Source organism: Pristis pectinata, chromosome 15 (genome assembly GCF_009764475.1).
Source record: "Pristis pectinata isolate sPriPec2 chromosome 15, sPriPec2.1.pri, whole genome shotgun sequence".
Taxonomy (NCBI): Eukaryota; Metazoa; Chordata; class Chondrichthyes; order Rhinopristiformes; family Pristidae; genus Pristis; species Pristis pectinata.
In genome coordinates, this window is record NC_067419.1 from 5,603,303 (window position 1) to 5,627,521 (window position 24,219).

Here is a 24,219-nt window from a genome sequence, read left to right on the forward strand (position 1 = left end):
CTGTACCCTCTCTCAAGCTTCCAAATCTTTCCTATAATGAGGCGACCAGAACTGAACACAATACTCCAAGTGTGATCTGACCAGAGTTCTATAGAGCTGCAACATTACCTGGCGACTTTTGAACTCAATACCCCGACTCATGAAGGCCAACACACCACACACCTTTTTAACAACCCTCTCGACCTGAGCAGCAGACCTGCGACCTGCACGAGAACCACATCAAGTGATGCCATCTGTGTTTTGTGCAGTTAAACAATCAGCAGCAGTTGTTTAATCAAAGGGATGTACAACACAGAAACAGGCCCTTCAGCCCACCAACTCCGTGCCGCCCATTGTACCTACCCACATTAACTCCATTTACCTGCATCAGGTCCGTAGCCTCCTATGCCTCGGTGATTCGAGAGCTTTCTTAAATGTTGTGAGAGTCTCTGCCCCCACCACGGCCTCAGGCAGCACATTCCAGACTACTCTCTGTGGGGGTAAAACTTCCTCCTCACATCCCCTCTCAGCCTCGTCCCTCTCACCTTAAACCTACCCCCTCCTGCCTTTGACACAAAGCCCCCCCCCCACCCCACCACCATGGAAAAGCAATCCTATCTATCCCTCTTACAATTTTATATACCTCTATCAGCTCACCCCTCAGCCTCTTAACGCTCCAGAGGAAACAAAGCCAGCCTCTCCAGTTTCAAACAGGTGGGTGCTTTGAAATGAGACTCCTAACAGTGAGATCTGTTCAACAGACAGGCAGCTTACATTAAAAGTTCCACATATCGTTCGTTTCTGTTGAGTGCATCAATGGCTTTCATCTCTTCATCCGTTAAGGAAAAGTCAAAAATCTAACAAATGAGAAGAGAATTCAGAGCAGTAAGAAATTTAATTTTAAAATTTAAACGTGAAAGAAATTTAATTTTTTATCGACTGAAGGTCACTCTCAAGTTATTCCTCGCCTGAATAGTAATCACTCTGCGGATCTCACTTCCTATCCATTTGAGGCTCGGATCATGAGTGGAATGATAGGGTGGACATGGAGATAGTTCCACCAGAAACAACTCTGTGTCTCTCCAGAGACCAGAACGAGAGTAATAAATTCATTTGGGAAATCAGGACCAAGTTCCTACCCACAGAACAGGTAGAACATGAAGCCAGCTACAACACTTGGGTAGTTGGGGCGAATAGATGAACTTAAGAAGTACAGGAGGTGGAGAATGTAGGTTCATCTGGAGCAAAATCATCGTCATGGGGATACTTATGAAGCAGGAAAAACTTTTTTGAAGTGACATTGTGTTGATCTCACTATAAAGTAACCCTAAAGCCTCACCTCAAAGTTCTGTTTGATGCACTCGGAATTAAAACTTTTTGGGATGACAACAATTTTGCGTTGGATCTGGTAACACAGGGCCACCTGAGCACTCTTTTTCTTGTATTTAGCTGCCACAGAGTTGAGGACAGGATCTTCCAGCAAAGAGGGAATCTTCGTGTTCACCCTGCCGACACAGAAGAGCACTGCATCATTGGGAATTGCGTTCGTCCTTCCTGGGAGAAACACTTCTGCTCTGTAGGGGTTGGATGTCAACTGGCTTCTGTGAGGCAAGACAGTAATTACCAGCCGACCAAGCTGCCTTGTGGCACATCCACAATCTCCAGAAGGGATCGTCAAACAGTGATTGGCAGTAAGGGAGCACACCCAGAAACAGGAATTCTCAGTGGGGACTTGGTGCTATGAAGGGTGACGGTGGCGTGAACCTTCCTTCATTTTCCTCAACTCCCATTGGTGTTTGTCACAAACCTTGACTTTTTGTCACAAACCTTAACTGCAGTTAACTCAACACAGGGTAGGAATTGAACCTATTTCTGGGTCTTTCCTGTTCGGTGGTGTAGATCACGTGGTTGAGTCTCTGTGGTGACATTTGAAACCACAGAGTTTTCACCCAGAGCCATGAACAGTGCACACTGAGACAGGGTGAACACCTGACGACTGGTGAGGCTGAAGAAGCTGTAGCTTTACAAGTGGCCCTACTGCCCCTAGACACAGAGTGGGGAAAACGTCTGTTATCTCCAGTGTTCACTGTTGGAGACACTGCATGTGTTTCAAATGACAAATTGTTTTAAATTACAAAGGCAAGGAATGGATACATGCAGATAAATACCAGCGAAGTAAAACTACAGGAACATTTTTTCTTTTTTCCCTGATGAGATGCGGTAAGGACCATTTCATGTCACTCCAAAAAATTTGATTTTGGCATTTCTGGGTGTCATTCAGGGTCGCTCAGGATGACTTTATTGCTTGAGCAACGTAGTCTTTCTAGGACATCACTGAGCAGACTCCCTACAGGGCAATCACATGACCTATGGCCAAGAAAGCTCACCAGCGTCTCCTCCTACTCAGGAGGCTAAAGAAATTTGGCATTTCCCCTTAGACCCTCACCAATTTTTATAGATGCACCATAAAAATCATCTGATCTGGATGCATTAAGGTTTGGTACAGCAACTGCTCTGACTGTGACCGCAAGAAACTGCAGAGGGTTGTGGGCATAGCTCAGCATATCATGGAAACCAGCCTCCCCTCCATGGAATGTGTCTACACTTCTCACTGCCTCGGGAAAGCAGCCAGCGTAATCAAAGACCCCTCCCACCCCTGACATTCTCTCTTCTCCCCTCTCCCAGTAGAAAAGCACGAAAGCACTACCACTGGGCTCAAGGACAGCTTCTATGCCGCCGCTATGAGACTACTGAACGGTTCCCTAGTACAGTAAGATGGACTGTTGACCTCACAATTTACCTCATTATGGCCTTGCACTTTATTCTCTGCCTGCACTGCACTTTCTCTGTAGCTGTAACACTTTATTAAGAAGGTGTATGGTGTGTTGGCCACCATTAGTCAGGGTATTGAATTCAAGAGCCATGAAGTGATGTTGCAGCTCTATAGAACTCTGGTTAGACCACACTTGGAGCATTGCGTTCAATTCTGGTCGCCTCATTATAGGAAGAATGTGGAAGCTTTAGACAGGGTGCAGAGGAGATTTACCAGGATGCTGCCTGGATTGGAGAGCATGTCTTATGAGGATAGGTTGAGCGAGCTAAGGCTTTTCCCTTTGGAGAGAAGGAGGATGAGAGGTGACTTGATAGAGGTGCACAAGATGATAAGAGGCATAGATCGAGTGGACTCAGAGACTTTTTCCCAGGGTGAAACTGGCTAACATGAGGGGACATCTTTTAAGGTGACTGAAGGAAGATATAAGGGAAATGTCAGAGGTAAGTTTTTTTACACAGAGAGTGGTGGGTGCGTGGAACGCACTGCTGGCAGAGGTTGTAGGGGCAGATACATTAGGGACATTTAAGAGACTCTTAGATAGACACATGAATGATAGAGAAATGGAGGGCTATGTGGGAGGGAAGGGTTAGATAGATCTTAGAGCAGGATAAAATGTTGCACAGCATCATGGGCTGAAGGGCCTGTACTGTGCTGTAGTGTTCTGTGTTCTATGTTCTATTCTACATTCTGTTATTGTTTTCCCTTGTACTACCTCAATGTACTGATGTGATGAAATGATCTGTCAGGATGGCATGCAGAACAAAGTTTTTCACTGTACCTCGGTATGTGTGACAATAATGAACCAATTTACCAATATTTTAATTTACAATTTGCATATATCCTTGAGCTTCCCACCCTGCATTGCGACACCCCAACACCCCTCAGCTTCCCCCTGACCCTCCTCCACACGTTTGGGCTCCACCCTTCACATTCTCCCCCTCATCCCTCCACACAGGCCTGAATTGGGTCTATGACCTCTGATCTCTTGTATCACCCCTCACAAAAAGTGCACCGGACACCACCACAATTGATACCTGATCCATTCCTGTAGATCTGGCAAAAATTCGGAGCTGAAAGTGTTGGCATTATGTTGATTCACCATTCGAGCAGACCCTAAAGAGTGGACTAGACTTCCTTCAGGAAACTATTCTGTCTGTGGGAAGGGTAAGTTGCAAAGTCGAGTTTATTGTCATATGCACAAGTCCATGTATGCACAGGTGCAATGAAAAACTTACTTGAAGCAGCATCACAGGCACCTAGCATTAGAGACACAACATTCACAAGAAAAACTTAAATTTTGCAAGAAGGAGCACAATTAGAACAAAAAGTTCATTGTAGTGCAAAGTGGTCATAGTGTTGCTACTACTGAGGTAGTCATTAGGGCTGTGCAGGTTGGTTCAAGAACCGAATTGTTGAAGGGAAGTAGCTGTTCTTGAACCTAGTGGTGTGGGACTTCAGGCTTCTGTACCTCCTGCCCGATGGCAGCTGCGAGAAGATGGCATGGCCCGGATGGTGGGGATCTTTGATGATGGATGTTGCCTTCTTGAGGCAGCGCCTCCTGTAGGTACTTCCGATGGTGGGGAGGGATGTGCCAGTGATGTATTGGGCTGAGTCCACCACTCTCTACACTGTCTTTTTGATAAAGGCACTTTCATTCCGCCTATGGTGACAATATTTACCTTTTCTGAACTATGAACTCGTCAACAATGTTAAGGCCAAGTGTTAGGACATTAGATTCAAAGTGGGCTGGGGTAGCTGGATTGGAATGAGGCTTGCGTTACCTCATTGATCATTACTGCCTGTTGACTCGCCCTATAACAGGTAGGACCAATGGACTTATATTACAGCAGACTATCTTGGGATGTAGCAACGTGAAGATATCCAGCCTCAACCAGGAGAGCAGCTCAGGTGCAATGGCCGACCACACCTTAACGGTGACTCTCCCCCTTCTGCTTCATGTCCGATCTGGGTCAAGGACTTGGGAACTACCTCAGCAGCTCAGACGGAAGATGAGATGGAAGTTAATGATTCTGCTTACCAGAGGGGGTCACGGCAGGTGCCCAGGGGGTTGTATCCCACAATGACAATGCCATGGAGGTTGCAAAGTTCCCTTAACTTGGGCTGAGTCAAGTATGGGTGACTTTCGACCTGGGCAGAGAAAAAGACAGAAAGGAAAAGGCTCTTGTAGCATTGACCAGTGGACTGGGTTACCTGTTCTGCAGCACCCGGAGTGAAAAAAGTCTCTACCATCTGGTTTAGAGCACAACGCTTTCATTCCAGAATCACTGGCCTGACAACTCGAGTTCATCCCAGGACTCATCAGGGTTTGGAGGTGAGGGAATCGCCAGCAGCGTTCGGGCTGGGGAAATCAGGATTTGGGGGCAGTGGTGTCAAAGCAGGGAGAGTCAGGGAATCAGGATTTAGAGTAGGTGAGGAAGTAAAGGGTTAAGAAATTGTGACCATACATATAACTAATGAAAAAATACCAGGGAAGCCCCTGACTCAAGACCAGGAGGTAATTACTGTGTCCTGAACTTGATTGTAAACCAATTATGCTAAACAATGAGTGTGATATTTGTCTTTGTATCTTAGGCACCTGATTGAAACTTGTGTAGCTGCATTGATTACGTGTGTGTGACAAGGACTGTATAAATTAATGTCTGCTCCTTTGTATTGCGGAGACCTCTGACAAAGACTCTGGATGAGTGTTTAGAGGAAAGTTCTCCCTTAGTAGTATATTGCTAATAAACGCGATTTAACAGAATTAATCCGTGGAACTGTGTGATTTTGCAGCAGGCAGGAGTGGGAATTTAGATTAGGATAACAATTTGGCGAGCCAGCCAGGAGTCCAAGACGAGGTCTTGGAAGCGGCGTGAGCGATCGACGGGGATAATGTTGTGAGAAAGGTTCTTTTGGTATCTTAAAGATAAAGGTCTGGACACACAGTCTTTGTAATTTAAAAATGGTTTATTAACAAAGACAAACGCAGGACAGAATGAATGGGAACAGATGCACACTCACGCACTCTCAAGCAGGAGATCACGAATGTGGAGGGAAATCACGACAGAGGTGAGGTACACACACACACACACACACACACACACAATAACTGGGTACAAATGATTAAGGAATAAACTGTACAATGTTTGGACACCCTGATTCTGGACAAACATTGGCTCTTTGGTCTCGGGAGTCCTTAACTAACCGCCCTGAAGTAGTGCACAGCTTACCTCAACATCCTCGGAGACAGAGAAAAAGAAAGAAAAACCAAACATGCAGCACTTTTATGCTGCTGGGGGGCTGGGAAGCCCAGCAAAGACAAAGGTGTTTTTAAACGGGCCAATAGTAGATGTGTCCAGGAACAAAGGTGCTCGCACAGACCAGTCCGAGTGGTCCAGCAAGACAAAGATGTTTATCTAATGGGGCGGATCCGGACCACTGATTGACAGTGGTATAGCTTCCGACCTGATAGGCAATGTTATCATCCGACCATGGGGGTCAGTCGTGTTGTCACTGTCATCTGACCCCTGGCCTTTCATACTACATTCCACCCCTCGGAAGGTATACCATCTGCAAATCATAGGGATAGCTACACTAAGCTAACAGAAATACGTGTCAGTGTGCGGTACTTAATGGAAGGCAGAAATGATTCTAATAAGTTGGCATACACAGCACAAAATGCAGGCCGCTATTACAACTAAAACGAGGGTGTTGGCCCAGTGGATGATAGTTGCCCACCACCCCCTCAGAGACCCAAATGGCCACCTGTTTCCCCATGAGGTGTCATGCTGGAGGAGCTGGTCCCTTGCCTTTTGAATTTTAGTTACCAAGTCCCCAATGTGAGCAGCCAGGTCCGTGATGTTGCTGGATGCATCTGGGATAAAGGTGCAGCCCTCCTTCCCAAGCGCTGCACAGGTTCCACCTTCTGCAGCGAGTAAGTAGTCCAGGGCCATCCTGTTCTGTAGGGCCATCAGCCTGACGGCAGCCAGCTCTGCTGTCATCTGGGTCAGGGCATACCTGGTACGTTGCAGTGACATGTTGGTTTCGTCAGACACTTTCTGGAGTACGCTGGTTATCCTTATGACTTCTCAAAACAGTCGAGCTGTGCCATACATGGGAAAGGCAATCATCCAGAACCTTTCCGCCGCTGTGATGGCTCTTCTGCGCCGGTGGCCACTGTATGCTGGGTGCTCCCCGAGGTCATCGAGTGCGTGGATATAGGGCACCACAAACGTTGGGAAGCAGCAACCGTACCAGCTCGTGGGGAGCCACGGGTAGGCGCGGTGCCCGCAGACCCAGTGGGTGCCATTCAAGGTCCAGGGAGCTCCCAGCTTAGCAGCGCCGCTGACGGTGGTCACTGTGGCCCCTGGGTACCAGTTGGTCCCGCAGTCACTGTAGCTGACTGGAAAGGTGAAAGTGTCGTCGCTTTGGAGTCTGCACCAACATTCTCTCGGCTGACTGGATGGCTGCGGGGTCACTCTGAGGGTAAGGACTCGGGTTGAGGTCAAATTGTAAGAAGGGAAATACCAGCTCCTGAAGCACCCACCCCATCGGGAATCACTGGAAGAAATATTCTGTATTTGAGAGGGGAGTGGTGGGGGACTACCGCCCAGCACCCCCCCAAATCGATAGACCGAACCCGACAGGCGCAACAAGTCTGTGTAGACAGTTCATTTGAAGATCATCAAGGGGTACCGTTGTAAGTGGGAGAGCTTCACTGGCGTGTGCTGGGCTTCGGAGGCAGATGCAGCAGTCTGATTGATTGGAGGTGCTGGCGAATTCATAAGCAGCTCTGCGCCCTTGGATCTTCTGCCAGAGGCTCCATTCGGCAACCGTCTCACTGGCCGAGACCTGCAACTCAAAAGGGACACCTGCCTGGCGGGGAGCAAATGGCAGTGCTTGTTCCACAGCTCGCTTTGCTGCTTCAAAAGCGGCCTGTTGTTTGGGTCTTCATAAGGACGTGACTGTTTTGCGGGAGATCTTATAAAGCGGTCTCAGGAGTATGGTCAGGTGAGGGATGTGTTGCTGCCAGTAGCCAAGGAGGCCCACGAAACTCTGGGTGTCCGTCTTGTTGGTGGGGACAGCAAAATTTAAAATTTTGTTTTTCTCTTCTCCCTGTGAGCCACTGTATGCCCGGGAACAATACATTCTGGGCTGGACCTTGTACCTTTTCCATAGTAATGAACCAGCCCCATTGTCTGAGGGAGGATATTAACATATCAAGAGCCTCTGAGACAATAGCCTCCGAGGGCCCCTGTAACAATACGTCATCTATGTAATGAGTGACTGACACCCCTGGGGGAAGGTGAATGTCTCGCAGATCTCGAGCTATTAAGCCATGACAGATTGTCGGGCTATGGATGTACCCTTGTGGCAGATGTTTGAATGTATATTGTCTCCCGTCCCAGGTGAATGCAAATTGGTCCTGGGAGGTGTCATGGAGGGGGATGGAAAAGAATGCATTGGCCAAATCCACAACAGCATACCATGGTTTGTCTGGGCACCCTGCAATATCTTCCACTGAAGTGACAATGTCGGGTACCGCGGACGGGAGGGTGGGGGCAGCCTTGTTTAAGTGTCGGTAGTCTACCGTCATGCGCCACATACCATTCTTTTTGCGGACAGGCCAGACGGGGCTATTAAAAGGGGATGCTGCGGGTCTGATGACTCCCTCCCGCAGCAGGGCTTGGACGGCCTCTGTGATGTCTCGGTGTCCCCCCAGCACCCTATATTATTTACTGCAAACGACCTTAGAGGGAGGGGGAACAACGACCGGCTCCCACTCGGCCGCCCCGACCACCACCGTAGCACAGGCGATTCCGAAAGTGAACTTGGCCCGGTTGGTGTGCAGGGGCTGTCCCTTTAAGACGTTGATCCCCGTATACATTTCGTGGAGTCTGCGATTAAAACATTCACAGTTCAAGGAGGCTAGTTCTCGATGGTCATACGGACCCTGACTTCCTTTGCGGGCAGAAGGGAACCTCCCCCCCAACCCCTCTATCTGCATTTGGGCCCCCTTCCACGCAGCAGGGTTTCCCGGAACGATGGTGTGTTGGGCACCCGTGTCGATGAGTGCCATCCACCTCTGTATGTTCTCCCTTCCCCAATGTACAGCAACGGGTATATGTGGCCTGAGGTCTCCCAGACAGGAGAGGGCGGTGGAACAAATGTGCCGGGACCCCTAAACTTCATCCTGTGGGAGGGGGATAGGGGTCTGCCATCCCATGGGTGAAGGTTCCTGCAGGCGGAGATGGGCTATTTCCTGCCTCAGCAGGTCCCGGAGCTCAGCTTTGAGGGCAGGAGAGACTGCTTCAAGTGGGGGGGGGACAGAGGCAGTGTTGTCGAGGGCAGCCCATGTGGCCTGGAAGTTGGGGGCGCCCCCTGTGTCGGGCTTGATCCCAGGGTGGTTCTGGATTTTCCCCTGGCCAGATGATCCCCCGCACTGCTCTTTCCAGAACGCATAAATGGCAGAGGTCGGGATCCCATCTATGCTGGCACGGTCCACCCCTGAGCGCAGCAGGTCCAAGAATAGCCATTTGTGCGCAAAACGGGGGGTTGTGTCTCCAGCCTTCGTCTTTGCCCTATGGACCTGGGTGGGCTTCCCCCACTGCAAGAACTCTAGCCCTTCCAGAAGGGTGATGGCATCCCGCACGGTCTTCCCATTAGCTGGTCCCATGAGGGGCAGGACCACTGGCCTCAAATCAGGGCGCGCGGTGGTGACCAGGTATCCCGTTAGCGCTCTGTTCACCCTGATGTTTTCTAACAACCCACGATTGCCGGGCCTCTCATAGATGCCAGTCACCAGCGCCCATTCCCTGACGACCCCGGTGCCCTCACTGACTGTGCTCCACTGCGGTCGCCCGTATAAGTCCCATTCGAGGAGGGTAGGGTACCGGACCCTCACTGCGGTCACTACCCGATCCCACAGGGTAGTGACGTTCCCAGTCCCTCGATGTGGCGCCCGCAGGGCATTGTTAATGCTCTGTTGGTCAGACAAGCTCCCAAGGGCACTTGCTTCCTGGTGAGAGAGGCTCACGTTGGGGGCCCCTTCATCCCACAGTCGGAGCAGCCATGTAGCCAGGTGCTCACCCGGCTGCTGGCGGTACCGGTCCACCAGCTGGGTTAGCTCCTTGCTGGAGAAATCCCGGGTCTCTGTAGTCTCAGAGGGACCACGGGCACTTCCCCCTGTGGGGGCCTCATCCTGACTACCCTCCCCTCTGTGGTGGACCTGGGACCGCATGGTGACGGGTCGAGCATGCAGGGGTTCAGGTGGGTAGGGGGGAGGGTGGACGCAAGGGAGCCCCTTCTCGTCGAGCGCCCCCTCATCATCCGTATCCATCCATATATCCCCATCCCCCAGCCATGCGTCCAGCAGGCGACCGCGGTACCCCGGACCTCGAGGTCATTGGCCCAGGTCTGAGCTGTTTGGGCTGCCTCTTGCAGCGTGCAACATCGTTGCCGGAGGGTCTCTATCTCTCTTTCCCTCTGCAGGCAGGTATCCTGCAACTGGCCAGTAATCTCAACCTGGCGCCTCAGGAGGGAGGCAGGAGCCAGAGGGACCCCTTTGGCTCCCCTTGGCACTGGGGAACCCTGACGGCTGGAGGAGGGCCATCACATGGTGTCCCAGTTTTTCACCACTTGGATCTAACTGCTCGGCCCAGTCCACTGGCTTACCGTGGTCTGCCAGCATGCTGGCCAAGCTCCCAAATCCCTCACTCTCATCTGTCCATCCTGGGATCCTCTCCTCAGTGCCTACACTTTCTTTCTTCCCCTTGTTCCAGAAGATCCAACCCACGTCTGTGTCCAGCCAATACCCTCAAGACCCTGCTCGCTGCACCAAATGTTGTGAGAAAGGTTCTTTTGGTATCTTAAAGATAAAGGTCTGGACACACAGTCTTTGTAATTTAAAAATGGTTTATTAACAAAGACAAACGCAGGACAGAATGAATGGGAACAGATGCACACTCACACACTCTCAAGCAGGAGAGCACAAATGTGGAGGGAAATCGCAACAGAGGGTGAGGTTCACACACACACACACACACACACACACACACACACACACACACACACACACACACACACACACACACACAATAACTGGGTACAAATGATTAAGGAATAAACTGTACAATGTTTGGACACCCTGATTCTGGACAAACATTGGCTCTTTGGTCTCGGGAGTCCTTAAGTAACTGCCCTGAAGTAGTGCACAGCTTACCTCAACATCCTCGGAGACAGAAAAAGAAAAAACAAACATGCAGCACTTTTATGCTGCTGGGGGGCTGGGTAGCCCAGCAAAGACAAAGGTGTTTTAAACGGGCCAATAGTAGATGTGTCCAGGAACAAAGGTGCTCGCACAGACCAGTCCGAGTGGTCCAGCAAGACAAAGGTGTTTACCTAATGGGGCGGAGCCGGACCCCTGATTGACAGCTTCCGACCTGATAGGCAATGCTATCATCTGACCATGGGGGTCAGTCGTGTTGTCACTGTCATCTGACCCCTGGCCTTTCATACTACAGATAACGACTACCTGAGACGGAAGGGCCCACAAGGTAAGATTCACCTTGATACTTCTGAGGGAGTTGGACACCTGATCGATCCTTCCGCTTATCGAATATCCTCTGACGGATTCCTTGTGAACCTGTCTGAATGCCACATGTAATAGGAGGTTTGAGTCCTCGGAGTAATAACAGTAAGGGGCTTGAGTCCCCAGTTTTGGGTTTTAAGGTTTTGAATTTTAAGGTTTTGAGTTTTAAGTTTTGTGATCCGTTCTCCTGTACTACCACTCTGCCTGAGACCAGTTCTTAGGAGGTGAAATCCCCCACGGGAAGGTCAGGAACCTGAAGTGGGTGAAGGAAAGAGACCGATCTTATAGATAATCGTAGCGATTTGTACCTTGCCGTTGAAAAATGGGGCAAACTCTCGATAAGTCTGGGTCCAATACCCCACTATCTAAATTATGTAAAAACGACCTGAGAAATGAGAATAACTTCCATAAATTATTGGTATGCCTCAATAAGAAATTGGGAAATGAAATATGACCATTAGGGGGAACTTGGGATGTGGATAAATATTTAAAGGCAGAAAAGGCGATTTGGAAGCGCAATACAGGAGAAAAGTGAAAAATATTAATGTCTACTTGGAGAAAAACGGCCGAAGACCTGAGAAGTAAATCTAAACAGAGCAGTTGGGAACATAATGCGCGAAGAAGGTGGATTAGTGTATGTGATGAAAAGGAAATCCCAAGAGTTGGGAAGTTCTGAAGTCTCAGTGTGGAGACCACGATGCTGAGAGAAGTAGAAGGGAGAGGGAAGGGTGATCAGGAAAAAAGAGGAAAAATTAAGGAATAAAAATAGAGAAAATAATGATGAAGTGGAGGTACCTCCCGACATGTCTGGCGTGCCCCTGTTGTTCCAAAGTAATGATAGGGACGAAAATGAGGAGGATTGGATGGTTCGACGCACAGACCCTATCTACCCCCCAATTTCACTGCCGCCCCCATATAATGTAACTAGTCCGCATAAGGTTCCGGTCTCAGCACCAACGACTGCTGGCCAAGTCCCGTCCCAAGGACAATCCCATGACCCTATTGCATCCCAAACTAGAAATCAGCTTAGATGGAGAGGAACCCAGCATACAAATGGTTCTAAGGCCACAGACAAGCGACGGATCTCTTCGGTAGAGGTCGGGCTTTTAGTCGCCCCTCAGTCGGACACCGATTATGACTCCAATTCTACCACTGATAATGACGACCATCAAAATCCCGACCCGTCACCTATGTTGAATGAGGTAAAGGGAGCCAAGGCTAAAAGACAGTTCCCCAATAAGAGTGTTCCCAATCCCGATCCAGCCCAAGCGAGCACTAATCCTACGATCCAAATCGACATCCCTTGGAAGCCTCAGGAGATGTGCCGAATCATGACTCAAGTGCCCAACCGTAAAACCAAACTGGAGGATTTTATAGATTATGTGATTGGAACAATTCAGATGGACCAGGCCACATCCCAAGGCCATTTTAGTCTTTGTTGCATGGCCCTTTCAACTAATGAGGCGGAAAGATGGAAAGAACACCTGGGAAACCATGCGGATTGGGCAACCATTCAAGCAGCCGTCCGGCCTCAGGACCAGGTAGGAACCATTAGAACTGCCCTTCACAAAACCCTCCAACAATCTATTGACATAACTAAAGTTTTAGAATGCCGACCGAAACAGGGAGAGGACGGACCAGATTTTTGGGACCGTTTCTGTTCATGGTACCTATGCGGGGGCCTATGCCTATAACAGAGGCAATGTCTCCCCTCAGTTTAACGCCCTCCTCCTATAAAGTATCCCTGAGGGAGTGGCGTCAGCTATCCGCACTAATAACATGAATTGGCCTGATCATACGCGACAGGCCATGAGGAGGGCCCCGGTCCACTTCTGGAGTCATGGGCGTGATTCTAAAGCCACAGAGGTAAAACGGGAAATGGTCCAAGGACCCCATCGGCCCCGACCTGCCTACTCCGATAATACAGGATATCAAATGGAACCACAGTTTTGCATTCCATAATGTGTTGACCGGTCTGGTAAAGGGTACCTAATACACACCAACAGTCCAAGAGCCCCAATATATGGACCCCCTTATGTGCCACCACCGCCCGCCCCCGTAATTACCCAGGACACAGGGGGGCCCCAACAACCCGTTCCAGCAAGCGTCAGGTTGACAGGATGCTACCTTTGTGGGGCATCTGACCATTGGCAGCAGGAGTGCCCCCACTGCCAACAGCAGGCCAGACACCCCGGTAAACGACAAACTTTCTCAACTAGCAACCTGTTTTCCGCCTGACTAGCTGTGGGAAGCAGCCATTCCATGTACGCCTGCCCTCACCAATAACCCGGACGATGAACCCATCGTCAATTTATTAGTTGAGGGAAAACCGATCCCCTTTATGATAGATACGGGGGCCAATACCTCGACCCTCGATCCTTGTATCACCCAGCATGATTTTAAACTGTCCATGGCCATGGTTTCATTGAGCAGACTTGAGAGAGAAGAAAGGTCCTACCCATGAACTGAACTTTTACAAGTGGGATTTGGAGATCAGGAATGTCTGATCCAATTCGCAGTAACCCCAGACCTAGGGGTTAACTTGGCCGGGAGGGACATGCTCTGCTACCTCCGACTCAAAATGCAATGCCTGGATGAAAGAATTACCAATAACGGCCCTAAACCACATTGGATCCTCTGGATTCATCAGCCTCCCCAGTGGTGGGCGGTGGACCTCAAGAACGGAGATTTTGACCCACCCTTGAAGACCCCTGACCCACATGTGACGCTAGCTTATGACTCCTCAGGGGTTTCAAGGGAGCTGGAAGGTTTGTATGATCCCTACCTGGGTAGCATGGTGACTGTTACTATTTTAGGGGAAGTAGTGGGTAAGGAGGAGGCAGCACTTTTAGTTCAAGTGCCTAATGAATTGTGGAATCAGTGAGGCTTGGTGTCCTCTCACATTACCCTGTCAGTTAATGAATGGCATAAACTGAAGGAGCTGGGATTCCTAGCCCACCGGCTTGAGGTACAGGCAGACACAGGCCTTTACGGGGTTCCCCAGAACTACCACGATGGACCCTGACTTATTACCTCACCCCTTTTTCGGTGACAGGCTGTTTACACCATCATCAGCCCCACCGACTCCCTTCGGATGAGCCAACCCTCGATTTATTGGCCACGTCGAAAGCTGAGGTAGGGTTCACCCCGGTGACCCCAGTCCAAATCCGGGTACGGCCGGGAGCACAATTGCCTTCTGTCCCACAGTACCCCCTTCGGAGAGAGGTGGTTGACAGAATAACCCATTTAATAGATTCATTCTGCAAACAGGGCATTCTGATTCCTTACCAATCACCCTGCGACACCCTCATTTTACCCGTCCCCAAACCCGGACGGACGGAACGGTGCCTGGTACAAGACCTGCGTAAGGTTAATGATATAGTTGAACCTCTGCATCCCGTGGTCCCAAGCCCGGCCACCATTCTCAGCAGCCTCCTGCCAGCTCTTGTATTTTTACACTTGTGGATCTCCAGCATGCATTTTTTGCAATTCCCCTATCTCCCAACTCGCAGCACCTGTTTGCTGTCACCTTCCAAGGTCAGCAATACACCTGGACGCGTCTCCCGCAAGGATTTATACACTTCCCGACTATTTTCTCCCAAGTTTTGCATAAACAACTCCAAGAGTTACAACTTCTTGACGAATCCACCTTGTCCAGTATGTCGATGACCTTTTATTGGCAAGCCCCTCGGAGCCCGCCCACATCACTGACACCAACAAACTACTTAACGCACTCCATTCTTGGGGATACATAATACCTCCACAGAAAGTAAAACGAACCCAGCGCCAGGTGAAATTTCTGTGCACCCTTTTAAGTGCAACTGAGCGACAGCTCGCTCCTGAACGTATTGCACCCATCATTGCTACCCCACCGCCCACTACCCCGAAGGGTATGCACGTCTTCTTAGGTTTAGTAAATTTCTGCAAGCAGTGGTGACCTAACGTGGCCCTCCTTACTAAGCACATCACACCCCTGGCTTCAAGCCAGACTGTGGGACCTTTTGAACTTACGGAGGAACAAAAGGAGGCCTTTGATAAGCTCAAACATGCCCTTGCCAGCGCCCCGGCCCTGGGACGCCCTCTTTATGATCGCCCATTTCAGATCTTTGTGAATGTTCTGGAGGACTGCGCTACAGCCATCCTTACTCAAACCCATGGGGATAGAAAAAGACCGGTGACGTATTACTCTGCTACGCTGGACCCGGTTGTGAGGGGACTTCCGCCGTGCTCACAGATGCTTCCAGCGATCTACTCCCTGGTAACAGCAGCCTCCAATATAACCCTGCAACGGTCCGTGGTTGTTTATTCCTCCCATACCGTAACGGCACTCCTGACCTCTCATCAGACGCAACACCTTACCCAGGCCCGCTTAAACACATATGAGGTAGCGCTCCTGAATAACCCACTCCTCACTTCTGCACACTGCACCACCATTAAACCTGCCACCTTCCTAGAGGCCCCACCTGAGGATCTTGAAGATCCACCACATGACTGTTTAATGCAAAACCACTTTTTGACCGCACCCCGTCCGGACCTTTCCGATAAGGCCTTCCAGTCAGCAGACTTAAACCTGTATGTCGACAGTAGTTCCTCCGTTTCTGAACAAGGAATCTGCCCTTGCGGCTACGCCATAGTAGACAACTCCCATGTCGTGGAGTCTGCGTCTTTGCAGCCCCAGTCTCTGCCCAAAAAGCAGAACTCTTTGCCCTGACCAGAGCTTGTACTTTAGCCAAGGACAAAGTAGCTAATATCTTTACTGATTCCCGCTATGCTTTTGGAGTCGCCCATGATTTTGGCCAACTATGGCCGCACAGGGGATTACTGACCTCTACAGGTAGCCTCACACAGAATGCAGCTTATGTAAAGAACCTCCTCCAAGCCATCCTCCTCCCTGATAAATTGGCCATCATTAAATGCTCAGCTCACCTCTCAGATGCCTCCCTGGTAACACAGGGCAATAGCAGGGCAGATGCAGAGGCCAAACTGGCAGCACACCAGGGGACTAATATCGTTTCAACTGCAGGAAAACAGGCAGTTGCTTGTAAGCCAACAATGCAGGGCACCCCAGACATGGTCACTGTACAGCACTTACAGGGGAACGCCCCTGACTCAGAAAAGCAAGTATGGAAGGTGCACCAGTGTATGCACTCTGCGCCACATGGCCTCTGGACTACCCCAGTCAGTCAAGTATGTATACCTGATACCTTGTTACCAATGCTTATTGACTGCCTGCATTCTGACACCCACCTTGGCAAGGAGGGAATGAGTAACATTCTACTATGTACCTGGTGGCACCCCAGATTGGAGGAAGCAGCACAATGCAAAATATGGTCATGTTTAATATACCAACAAACCGATGCTGGGAAAGGGGTGAGGTGCATCTCAGGCAAAACCCCCTTGCCAGGGGGTCCTTTTGAATGTATACAACTTGATTTTATTGAATTACCGAGTGTACATTGCTATAAGCACTGTCTTATTATTGTTGATGTATTTAGTAGATGGACTGAAGCTTTTCCAAACACCAAACAATAAGGCCTCAACGGTGGTAAAGCTATTCTTACAGAGATCATACCAAGGTTTGGGGTACCCAGACAGATAAGTTCAGACAATGGTCCCCACTTCATAGGGAAAATAAATAAGGAGTTGTACGAGGCACTGCACATCGAATGACAGTTTCATTGCACCTACCACCCTCGGGCAGCGGGTATAGTAGAACGAGCCAACAGTACCCTGAAGAACAAATCAGAGACAGGTCTAAATTGGCTGAAGGTTCTCCGATTAGCATTATACCACATGAAAATTACCCCCCACTCGGCCACCGGGGTGTCGGCAGCCGAAATTGTCTATGGACATCCGGGAAGAACCCCATGGGATTCTGACACCCAGCTCCCCCCACCCTATTGACCTTAGCATCATGGGGGATGAACTACAAAGGTATTTCAGACAACTTACGTCCTCTTTAAAGTTTCTTCATTCACAGGTGAAGAGCGCCTTTAAACCACGGGAAGGACAGGATGCGGAGTTGCCTGACCTGGAAATTGGAGATTCGGTACTGATAAGAGACTGGGAGCGCCCTAATTTGGCACCTCAGTGGAAGGGCCCCTTCCAGACACTGCTCCAAACTCCTACAGGTGTGAAAGTACAGGGCCAGGAATGCTGGATTCATCTGAGTGACTGTAAACGACAGCCACCGGAAGGAAAATTATGTTTCTTAGATTTGACTCCTTGCCATTACTGATACTCTTGAGTTGGCATTACAGGAAAATTTGTTTTATAAAACACATATGCAGCTATATGGAAATCGCACCGTTTGCTACCCCCTGGCAAAATCAGTGGAAGGTCTTTTTGTAGCCACACCAAGTTGGAGCCCCGGGTCTCTCTTAAAATACGAATATTCAGAAACAAAGTGTATTGGGCAGAAGGGACCTTACGGGAGGGTGTCACCGGGTAAATGTTTGCAAAGAACAATAATAGACCCTGGTAGCACTACTAGCTACCAGTCCTTCCCCCACTGCTATGACAGTAAAGGATGGGGTTGGGGGATAGTGATCGTACGGCACACGATATCATGTGCCACTGCCACCTGTATGGAGAGAATGTGTGAATTTAGGGGAGGGTGGTTTGGGTGTGAGTGTGCCACCACTAGGTGTGTTAAATTACTTGCAGGGGAGCGATGGATTTGTGGGGAAGGGAACGGAATCCATGTGAAATTGTCTCTTTGGAATGGCTAACCAGGGAAAATTATCTGAAAAATCATGGAAGGAATGTTGCTGGAATCTCTTGGCATTCTCAGATGCCCAGTCCACAGCAAACGGCTAATGTAACCTGTTACCGGGCCAAGGAAGGGTATGTGTTCCTTTTCAATGGTACTTACACTACCGCCAGCCCCACTCTGCCAGCCTGGTTTGCAATAGTAACGATTGGGCCAGTCACGGTCCCCTGCCCCCAGGAGGCTCATGCCCCCCGAAGACTCGTGACGCGGTCAGTAAGTGAGGAGCACTGTGAAGAATGGAGGGATCCTGTTATGATGGGCTTCCCCTTTAGGCTATGGGTTTCTGAGTACTCTCTCTCTGGGGGGTTCGGCAGGAACTATAGCCGCAAAACTCCGGAACTACCTTATTTATGGACTGACCGTGCTGGGAAACAATACCATAAAGGGCCTGGAGGCAGTGAACCAGGAAATGGCAGAACTTCGACTTTATGCCCAACAGACCTGGTATGCTGTGGACTACCAGATGGCTCAGCAAGGAGGAGTATGTGCCATAGTAGTGGACAAATGTGTCACCAATGTGAGAGATGAGTCCTACAACGCCACTCAGGACATTCAGAAGCAATTAGATAGCTTTAGGCAGGGACTTGCAGGAGGGGAGGGTTGGTTGAGGTGGCTACCAGGAGGATCATGGACATCATACCAGCTGCATGGAGCAGTGGGGCTAATCGTTATTATTATCGTATGCTGTGTGGTTCTGACTTGTTTAAATACTTGTTGCAAGGTCTTTATTAACAAGCTCTCGACACCATTCTCGGCACCTCTCTAGGTTACCATGATATGATAACAGGAGGGAATGCGGACTTAAAGGGTTAAGAAATTGTGACCGTACATATAACTAATGAAAAAATACCACGCAAGCCCCTGACTCAAGACCAGGTGGTAATTACTGTGCCTGGACCTTGATTGCAAACCATTTCTACTCAACAATGAGTGTGATGTTTGTCTTTGTATTTTAGGCACCTGATCGAAACTTGTGTAGCCGCATTGACTAAGTGTGCATTTCAAGGACTGTATAAATTAATGTCTGCTCCTTTGTATTGCGGAGACCTCCAATAAAGACTCGGAATGAACGTTAGAGGAGAGTTCTCCTTTAGTAGTATACTGCTAATAAACGCGATTTAACAGAATTAATCTGTGGCACTGTGTGATTTTGCAGCAGGCAGGAGTGGGAATTTAGATTAGGATTACAGAGGGAGCTGTCAAAGGCAGGGAGAGTCAAGTGGGTTGGGATTCAGTCAGGATTTAATGGGAAAGGGGTGGATTTTTCCGGAGAGGATAATGATGGATTTGAAGGGAGAACCATTTGCAATTCCAGTTTACAATGCCTAGGAAGAAGGTTGAAAGTCCGTCAATGCAGATGATGTGAGCAGAAGGTTGATATCACACATAAGATATTCTAATAGGTTGTGAGGGAGGTAGGAGGGATATTAAAGGAAGGTGTGAATTCATGAACTCAGAATTTGTTGGAGATTGGGTGCAGAAAACAGGAAAGAGGGGTTAAACATCGAAGTGTGCCTTGAAAAAGACTAGGGTTGTCTGCAATCCAGGATAATTCAGGAATAATGAGTGTGTTTCGCGAATGATTCAGCTGCAAGTTAAGACAGTTTTTCATCATAAATGCCCAGAGTTGTTTCCCTTGGAGCAGGGATGGAGTAACCCACGGAGAACAACCAGAGTAATGATTCTGATGGCGAATGAGTCACCGAAGATGCAGAAATGTTCTGGATTTTGAAGGATTAAGGATGAAACAGTTGGGAAGTTGATAATCTACTGCGAGTGACTCTAGAGCGGACATTTTGCCAGGGGTGGCGTAGAAGGAAGTGGGCTTGGGAGGGAAAAACGTTGACCAGGAATGAAAAAGGGGGTGACCTTGAAGAAATACGACATCCCCTTAAGGGATCTCTGGCCTATGACGTTTCATAATGGAGGAAGAGCATTTGGAGTGCTAGCGAGAACCTCTGGGTCCATGCGTCGGATGCCCCGAGGAAGGGGCACGCCACGTCACTAACTACCCACCTGCCTGCCTATCGGCACTGGCCCTATCTGTGGGAGAGGCAACACGTCCCACATCGACCTCTTTAGTTACCACAAAACCGGAGTGGAAGCAAGTCCTCCTTGGTCCTGAGGGAGTGCCGAAGGAGATGATCAGAGAGAACGTCGTCTGTGGTCGGGTCGGTGGGAGAGGCAGACAGCAAGGCCACGTGTGATGGCAGGGATACTCTTTTCGAGTGTGTCTGGGATTTAACACGGGGCAAGAGAATGAGGAAGGATAGGAGAGAGGGAACCGAGGAACAAGAACATTCAGCACTGAAGTGGAGAGCAATATCACCGTGAAGTTGTTGAGTGCAGAGGCTGGGGGAGGAGATCAGAGCAGATATTGTCCCGAGAAACCTTCCACGACTCTTGGGCAAGTGAGAAAGAGTGAGGACGTTGTATGAGAGCTGAGGAACGAGGGACAACGAACTGCTTAGTGGAAGAGAAAGTGCCGTTGGATAAGGTGACAGTGCAGCCTGAGAGGTGATGACTGGAGCAAAGCCTTCGCTGCAATGGTTTGATCAGGGAAGATGGTGGAAGGTGTAGCCGGGCAGGGAGGCTGTATTAGGGTGAGGGTTTCACCGGATCGGTTGGGCAGGGTGTGATTACAAGACAGCACTATGACAGCCATATTGTTGGTGGATGGTACCTGATTTACAGCTGGCTTGTACTTCAGGCCTGACTTGTTCAGGATCTGCTCCAGCTGCCTGCGATTGAAGTTTGATACGCTGATCGACTTGACCAGACCTGCATCTTTACACGCTTCCAGAGCCTAGCAAATAAAAAAACCCTTACGCAAAAGTGAAACACTGGGGAGGTTCCATATCTGAAATCCCACTCCTGACAGTTAAGCATTTTAGGGCAGGCACGGTAGTGTAGCGGTTAGCGTAACGCTTTACAGCGCCAGCGATTCGGGTTCAATTCCAGCCGCTGTCTGTAAGGAGTTTGTATGTTCTCCCCGTGTCTGCATGGGTTTCCTCCGGGTGCTCCGGTTTCCTCCCACATTCCAAAGACGTACAGGTTAGGAAGTCGTGGGCATGCGATGTTGGCGCCGGAAGCGTGGGGACACTTGAGAGCTGCCCCAGAACACTCTACGCAAAAGATGCATTTCACTGTGTGTTTCGATGTACATGTGACTAATAAAGATATCTTATCTTATCTTATCTTATCAGAGCCCAGAGGTTGACTCTACCAGCTCTCCATGGATGCTGCTTGACCTGTCGACTGTTTCTGGCATCCTGTGCTCTTGTGGCTCATAAGAATCTCGTTCACTTGGAGACACTTTAAACGGAGAAAGATCTGGCGAGTGCTACCGGAACAGGGGTTGTTCCACGTGGCCAACAAAGGGAGAGGCGTAACTGGGGCCCGTTGTGAGTGCCCGTGGCTACACCTTTGAGTTGTAGGAAGTGAGAGGAGTCAGGCGAGAAGTTGTTTGGGCTAAGAACAAGTTCAGCCAGGCGGATGAGAGAGTTGGTGGAGGGGAACTGGTTGGATCTTTGTTGCAGAATCTTATTCAAGCCCATTTTAAGGCTAGGTAAGGTATTTCTATCAGTCACATGTACATCGAAACACACAGTGAAATGCATCTTTTGCGTAGAGTGTTCTGGGGGACAGCCCGCAAGTGTCGCCACGCTTCTGGTGCCAACATAGCATGCCCACAACTTCCTAACCTGTACGTCTTTGGAATGTGGGAGGAAACCGGAGCACCCGGAGGAAACCCACGCAGACACACGGGGAGAACCTACAAACTCCTTTCAGACAGTGGTGGGAATTGAACCCGGGTTGCTGGTGCTGTAATAACGTGACACTAACCGCTACACTACTGTGCCTGCCCGTTTTGCCATCAATATCACTTGCAAAATTTAATCCTGTCTCCAATTATTGCCTGCTCCTCTGGTAATTCACGGCACTGAGAGCAACACAGTCACATTTCCAGACAATAGGCTCTCCTGTCATCAGCATTTTGTGACAATAAACCTCAGTCTACAGGGTGTTACCCTCCCCACCCTTCTCCGCACTGTGAAGGGGGCGACACCTTCCACGAGTCTCTTCCAAACCCACCAACGCCCGCTCCTCACTCCCGCGGCGCCTTCCCACCAACTACAGGGACTGTGCCACTGGCCCTTTTAACTCTTCCCCTCCCACCGTCCAAGGACACAAACAGTCCTTCCAGCAGGCTCTCCTGGTCAGCTCACTCCTGGGCCTGGCCGAGGTGGCCGTTCGCGGGTCCAGGCGGCGGCGGCAGTCGAGGGTGCTGCCCCTCTTCCGACGTTATGTCCGTGCCCCGTGTGTGTCCGTGGAGAAGGGGCACGCGGTGTCCGCGGGTACATTGGGGGCCCTTCTGGGACCTGTGGGCACCACAGGGGCTCGAGTGTGTCCTGGATAGAAATGACCATGTTGTAATTTGAAGCTGTTGACTGTAAGTAGTGTGTAGAGTGGAACATCGTAGTATTGTAGTAATGCGATGCTGTAATCACTGAATAAATCTCTGGAAAAGGACAAGAAAACACTCCTTCTAGGTAAAGCAGTGATTCGCCTGTTCTTCTGTCAATTTAACGCAGACACGAGAGACCGCAGATGCTGGAAATCTGGAGCAACACACAAAATGCTGGAGGAACTCAGCGGGTCAGGCGACACCGACATGTCTGTCCACGGCCTCCTCCACAGCCATGTTGAGGCTAGACGCAGATTAGAGGAGCAGCACCTCATTTTCTGCCTTGGTAGGCCCCAACCTGATGGCATGAACATCGATTGCTCTAACTTCTGGTAACCGCTCCCCTCTGTCCCCATTTTTATCCCCTTATCCCAGCGGCCCCACCACCCCTTCGCTTTCCTGTCCCCTTTCCTCTCAATCTGCCCATCTTCCTCACTTTCCTCTGTCCGGTTCCCCTCCCCACCTCCTTCCCTTTACTCTATGGTCCACTGTCCTCTCCTATCAGATTCCATCTTCTTCAGCCTTTTCTCACTTCAACCTATCACCTCCCGGCTTCTGACACCATACTCACTCTCCCCCCTCCCTCACCTGCCTATCTGCCCCCCCTCACCTGGATCCACCTATCACCCGCCCAGCTCTGGCTCCGCCCCTTCCCGCCAACCTTTTTATACCGGCTACCTCCCCTCTTTCTTTCCAGTCCTGATGAAGGGTCTCAACCAGAAATGTCGACTGTCCATTTCCCTCCATGGATGCTGCCTGATCTGCTGAGTTCCTCCAGCATTTTGTGTGTTGCTGTCAATTTAATGCACTGCATCCATTGCTCACGGTGTGATCCCGCCTGCGTTGGAGAAATCAGAAGCAGATTGGGCGGCTGTTCTGTCAAGCACTTCCACTCAGTTCAACTTCGAGTTGCCTGTCACTCTAATTCTCTGACCTTACCTCCCAAGTGGCGCACAGGTCTGTCGGATGGTACAAATACTTCCCATTTTCATCTCGTGGGTAAATCACATCTCCTGGCTGAAAGATTTACAAAGGTTTACAAGACATGAAACAGATGGACCTGCATGAGCAAAAGTATAAACATGTGAATTAGAGGCAGGAGTAGGATGCTCAGCTCCTTGAGTCTGCTCCACTATCAAATAAGATAACAGCTTACCTGATGGAAATCTCCTCTCTGTGTCCCTGTCTATGTGCAGTCACTTTTCACCCCACCATTTATCAAGTATCTACCTCTGCCTTAAAAATATGCAAGAGACTCTGCTTCCACTGGCCTTTGAGGAAGAGAGTTCCCAAGATGGATGACCCCCTGAGGAAAAAGTTCGTCTCATCCATGTCCTGAATTTAATTTTGAACAGTGACCTCCTAGTTCTGGATTCTCTCGTACGGGAGAACATCCCGTCTGAGCCCACTCTATCAGGACACCTCTATCAGGATCTTGAATGTTTCAGTTAAGTTTTCTCTCACTGTTCTAAACCCTAGGGGATACATACAAAGGAAGATCATGCCCTTTAGAAGTGGGGATTAGAACAGCGGACAGATGGATGCTGAAAGATCAAAAAGCCAAAAGAAAAACAAAA

The 24,219-nt window shown here is 49.6% G+C and overlaps 1 protein-coding gene across 1 annotated transcript in view; it reads right to left on the reverse strand.

The window, feature by feature from the left end:
- Positions 1-749: 749 nt before the first annotated feature.
- Positions 750-24,219, reverse strand: part of LOC127578529 (aldo-keto reductase family 1 member D1-like) — a 30,031-nt gene continuing 6,561 nt past the window's right edge. Inside the window, exons 2-6 of the mRNA XM_052030669.1 lie at positions 23,582-23,659; positions 20,858-20,980; positions 4,851-4,960; positions 1,319-1,484; positions 750-836 (exon numbers count right to left, since the gene is read on the reverse strand). Of these exons, the coding sequence (XP_051886629.1) occupies positions 750-836; positions 1,319-1,484; positions 4,851-4,960; positions 20,858-20,980; positions 23,582-23,659 (564 nt within the window). The remainder of the gene's footprint in view (positions 837-1,318; positions 1,485-4,850; positions 4,961-20,857; positions 20,981-23,581; positions 23,660-24,219) is intronic.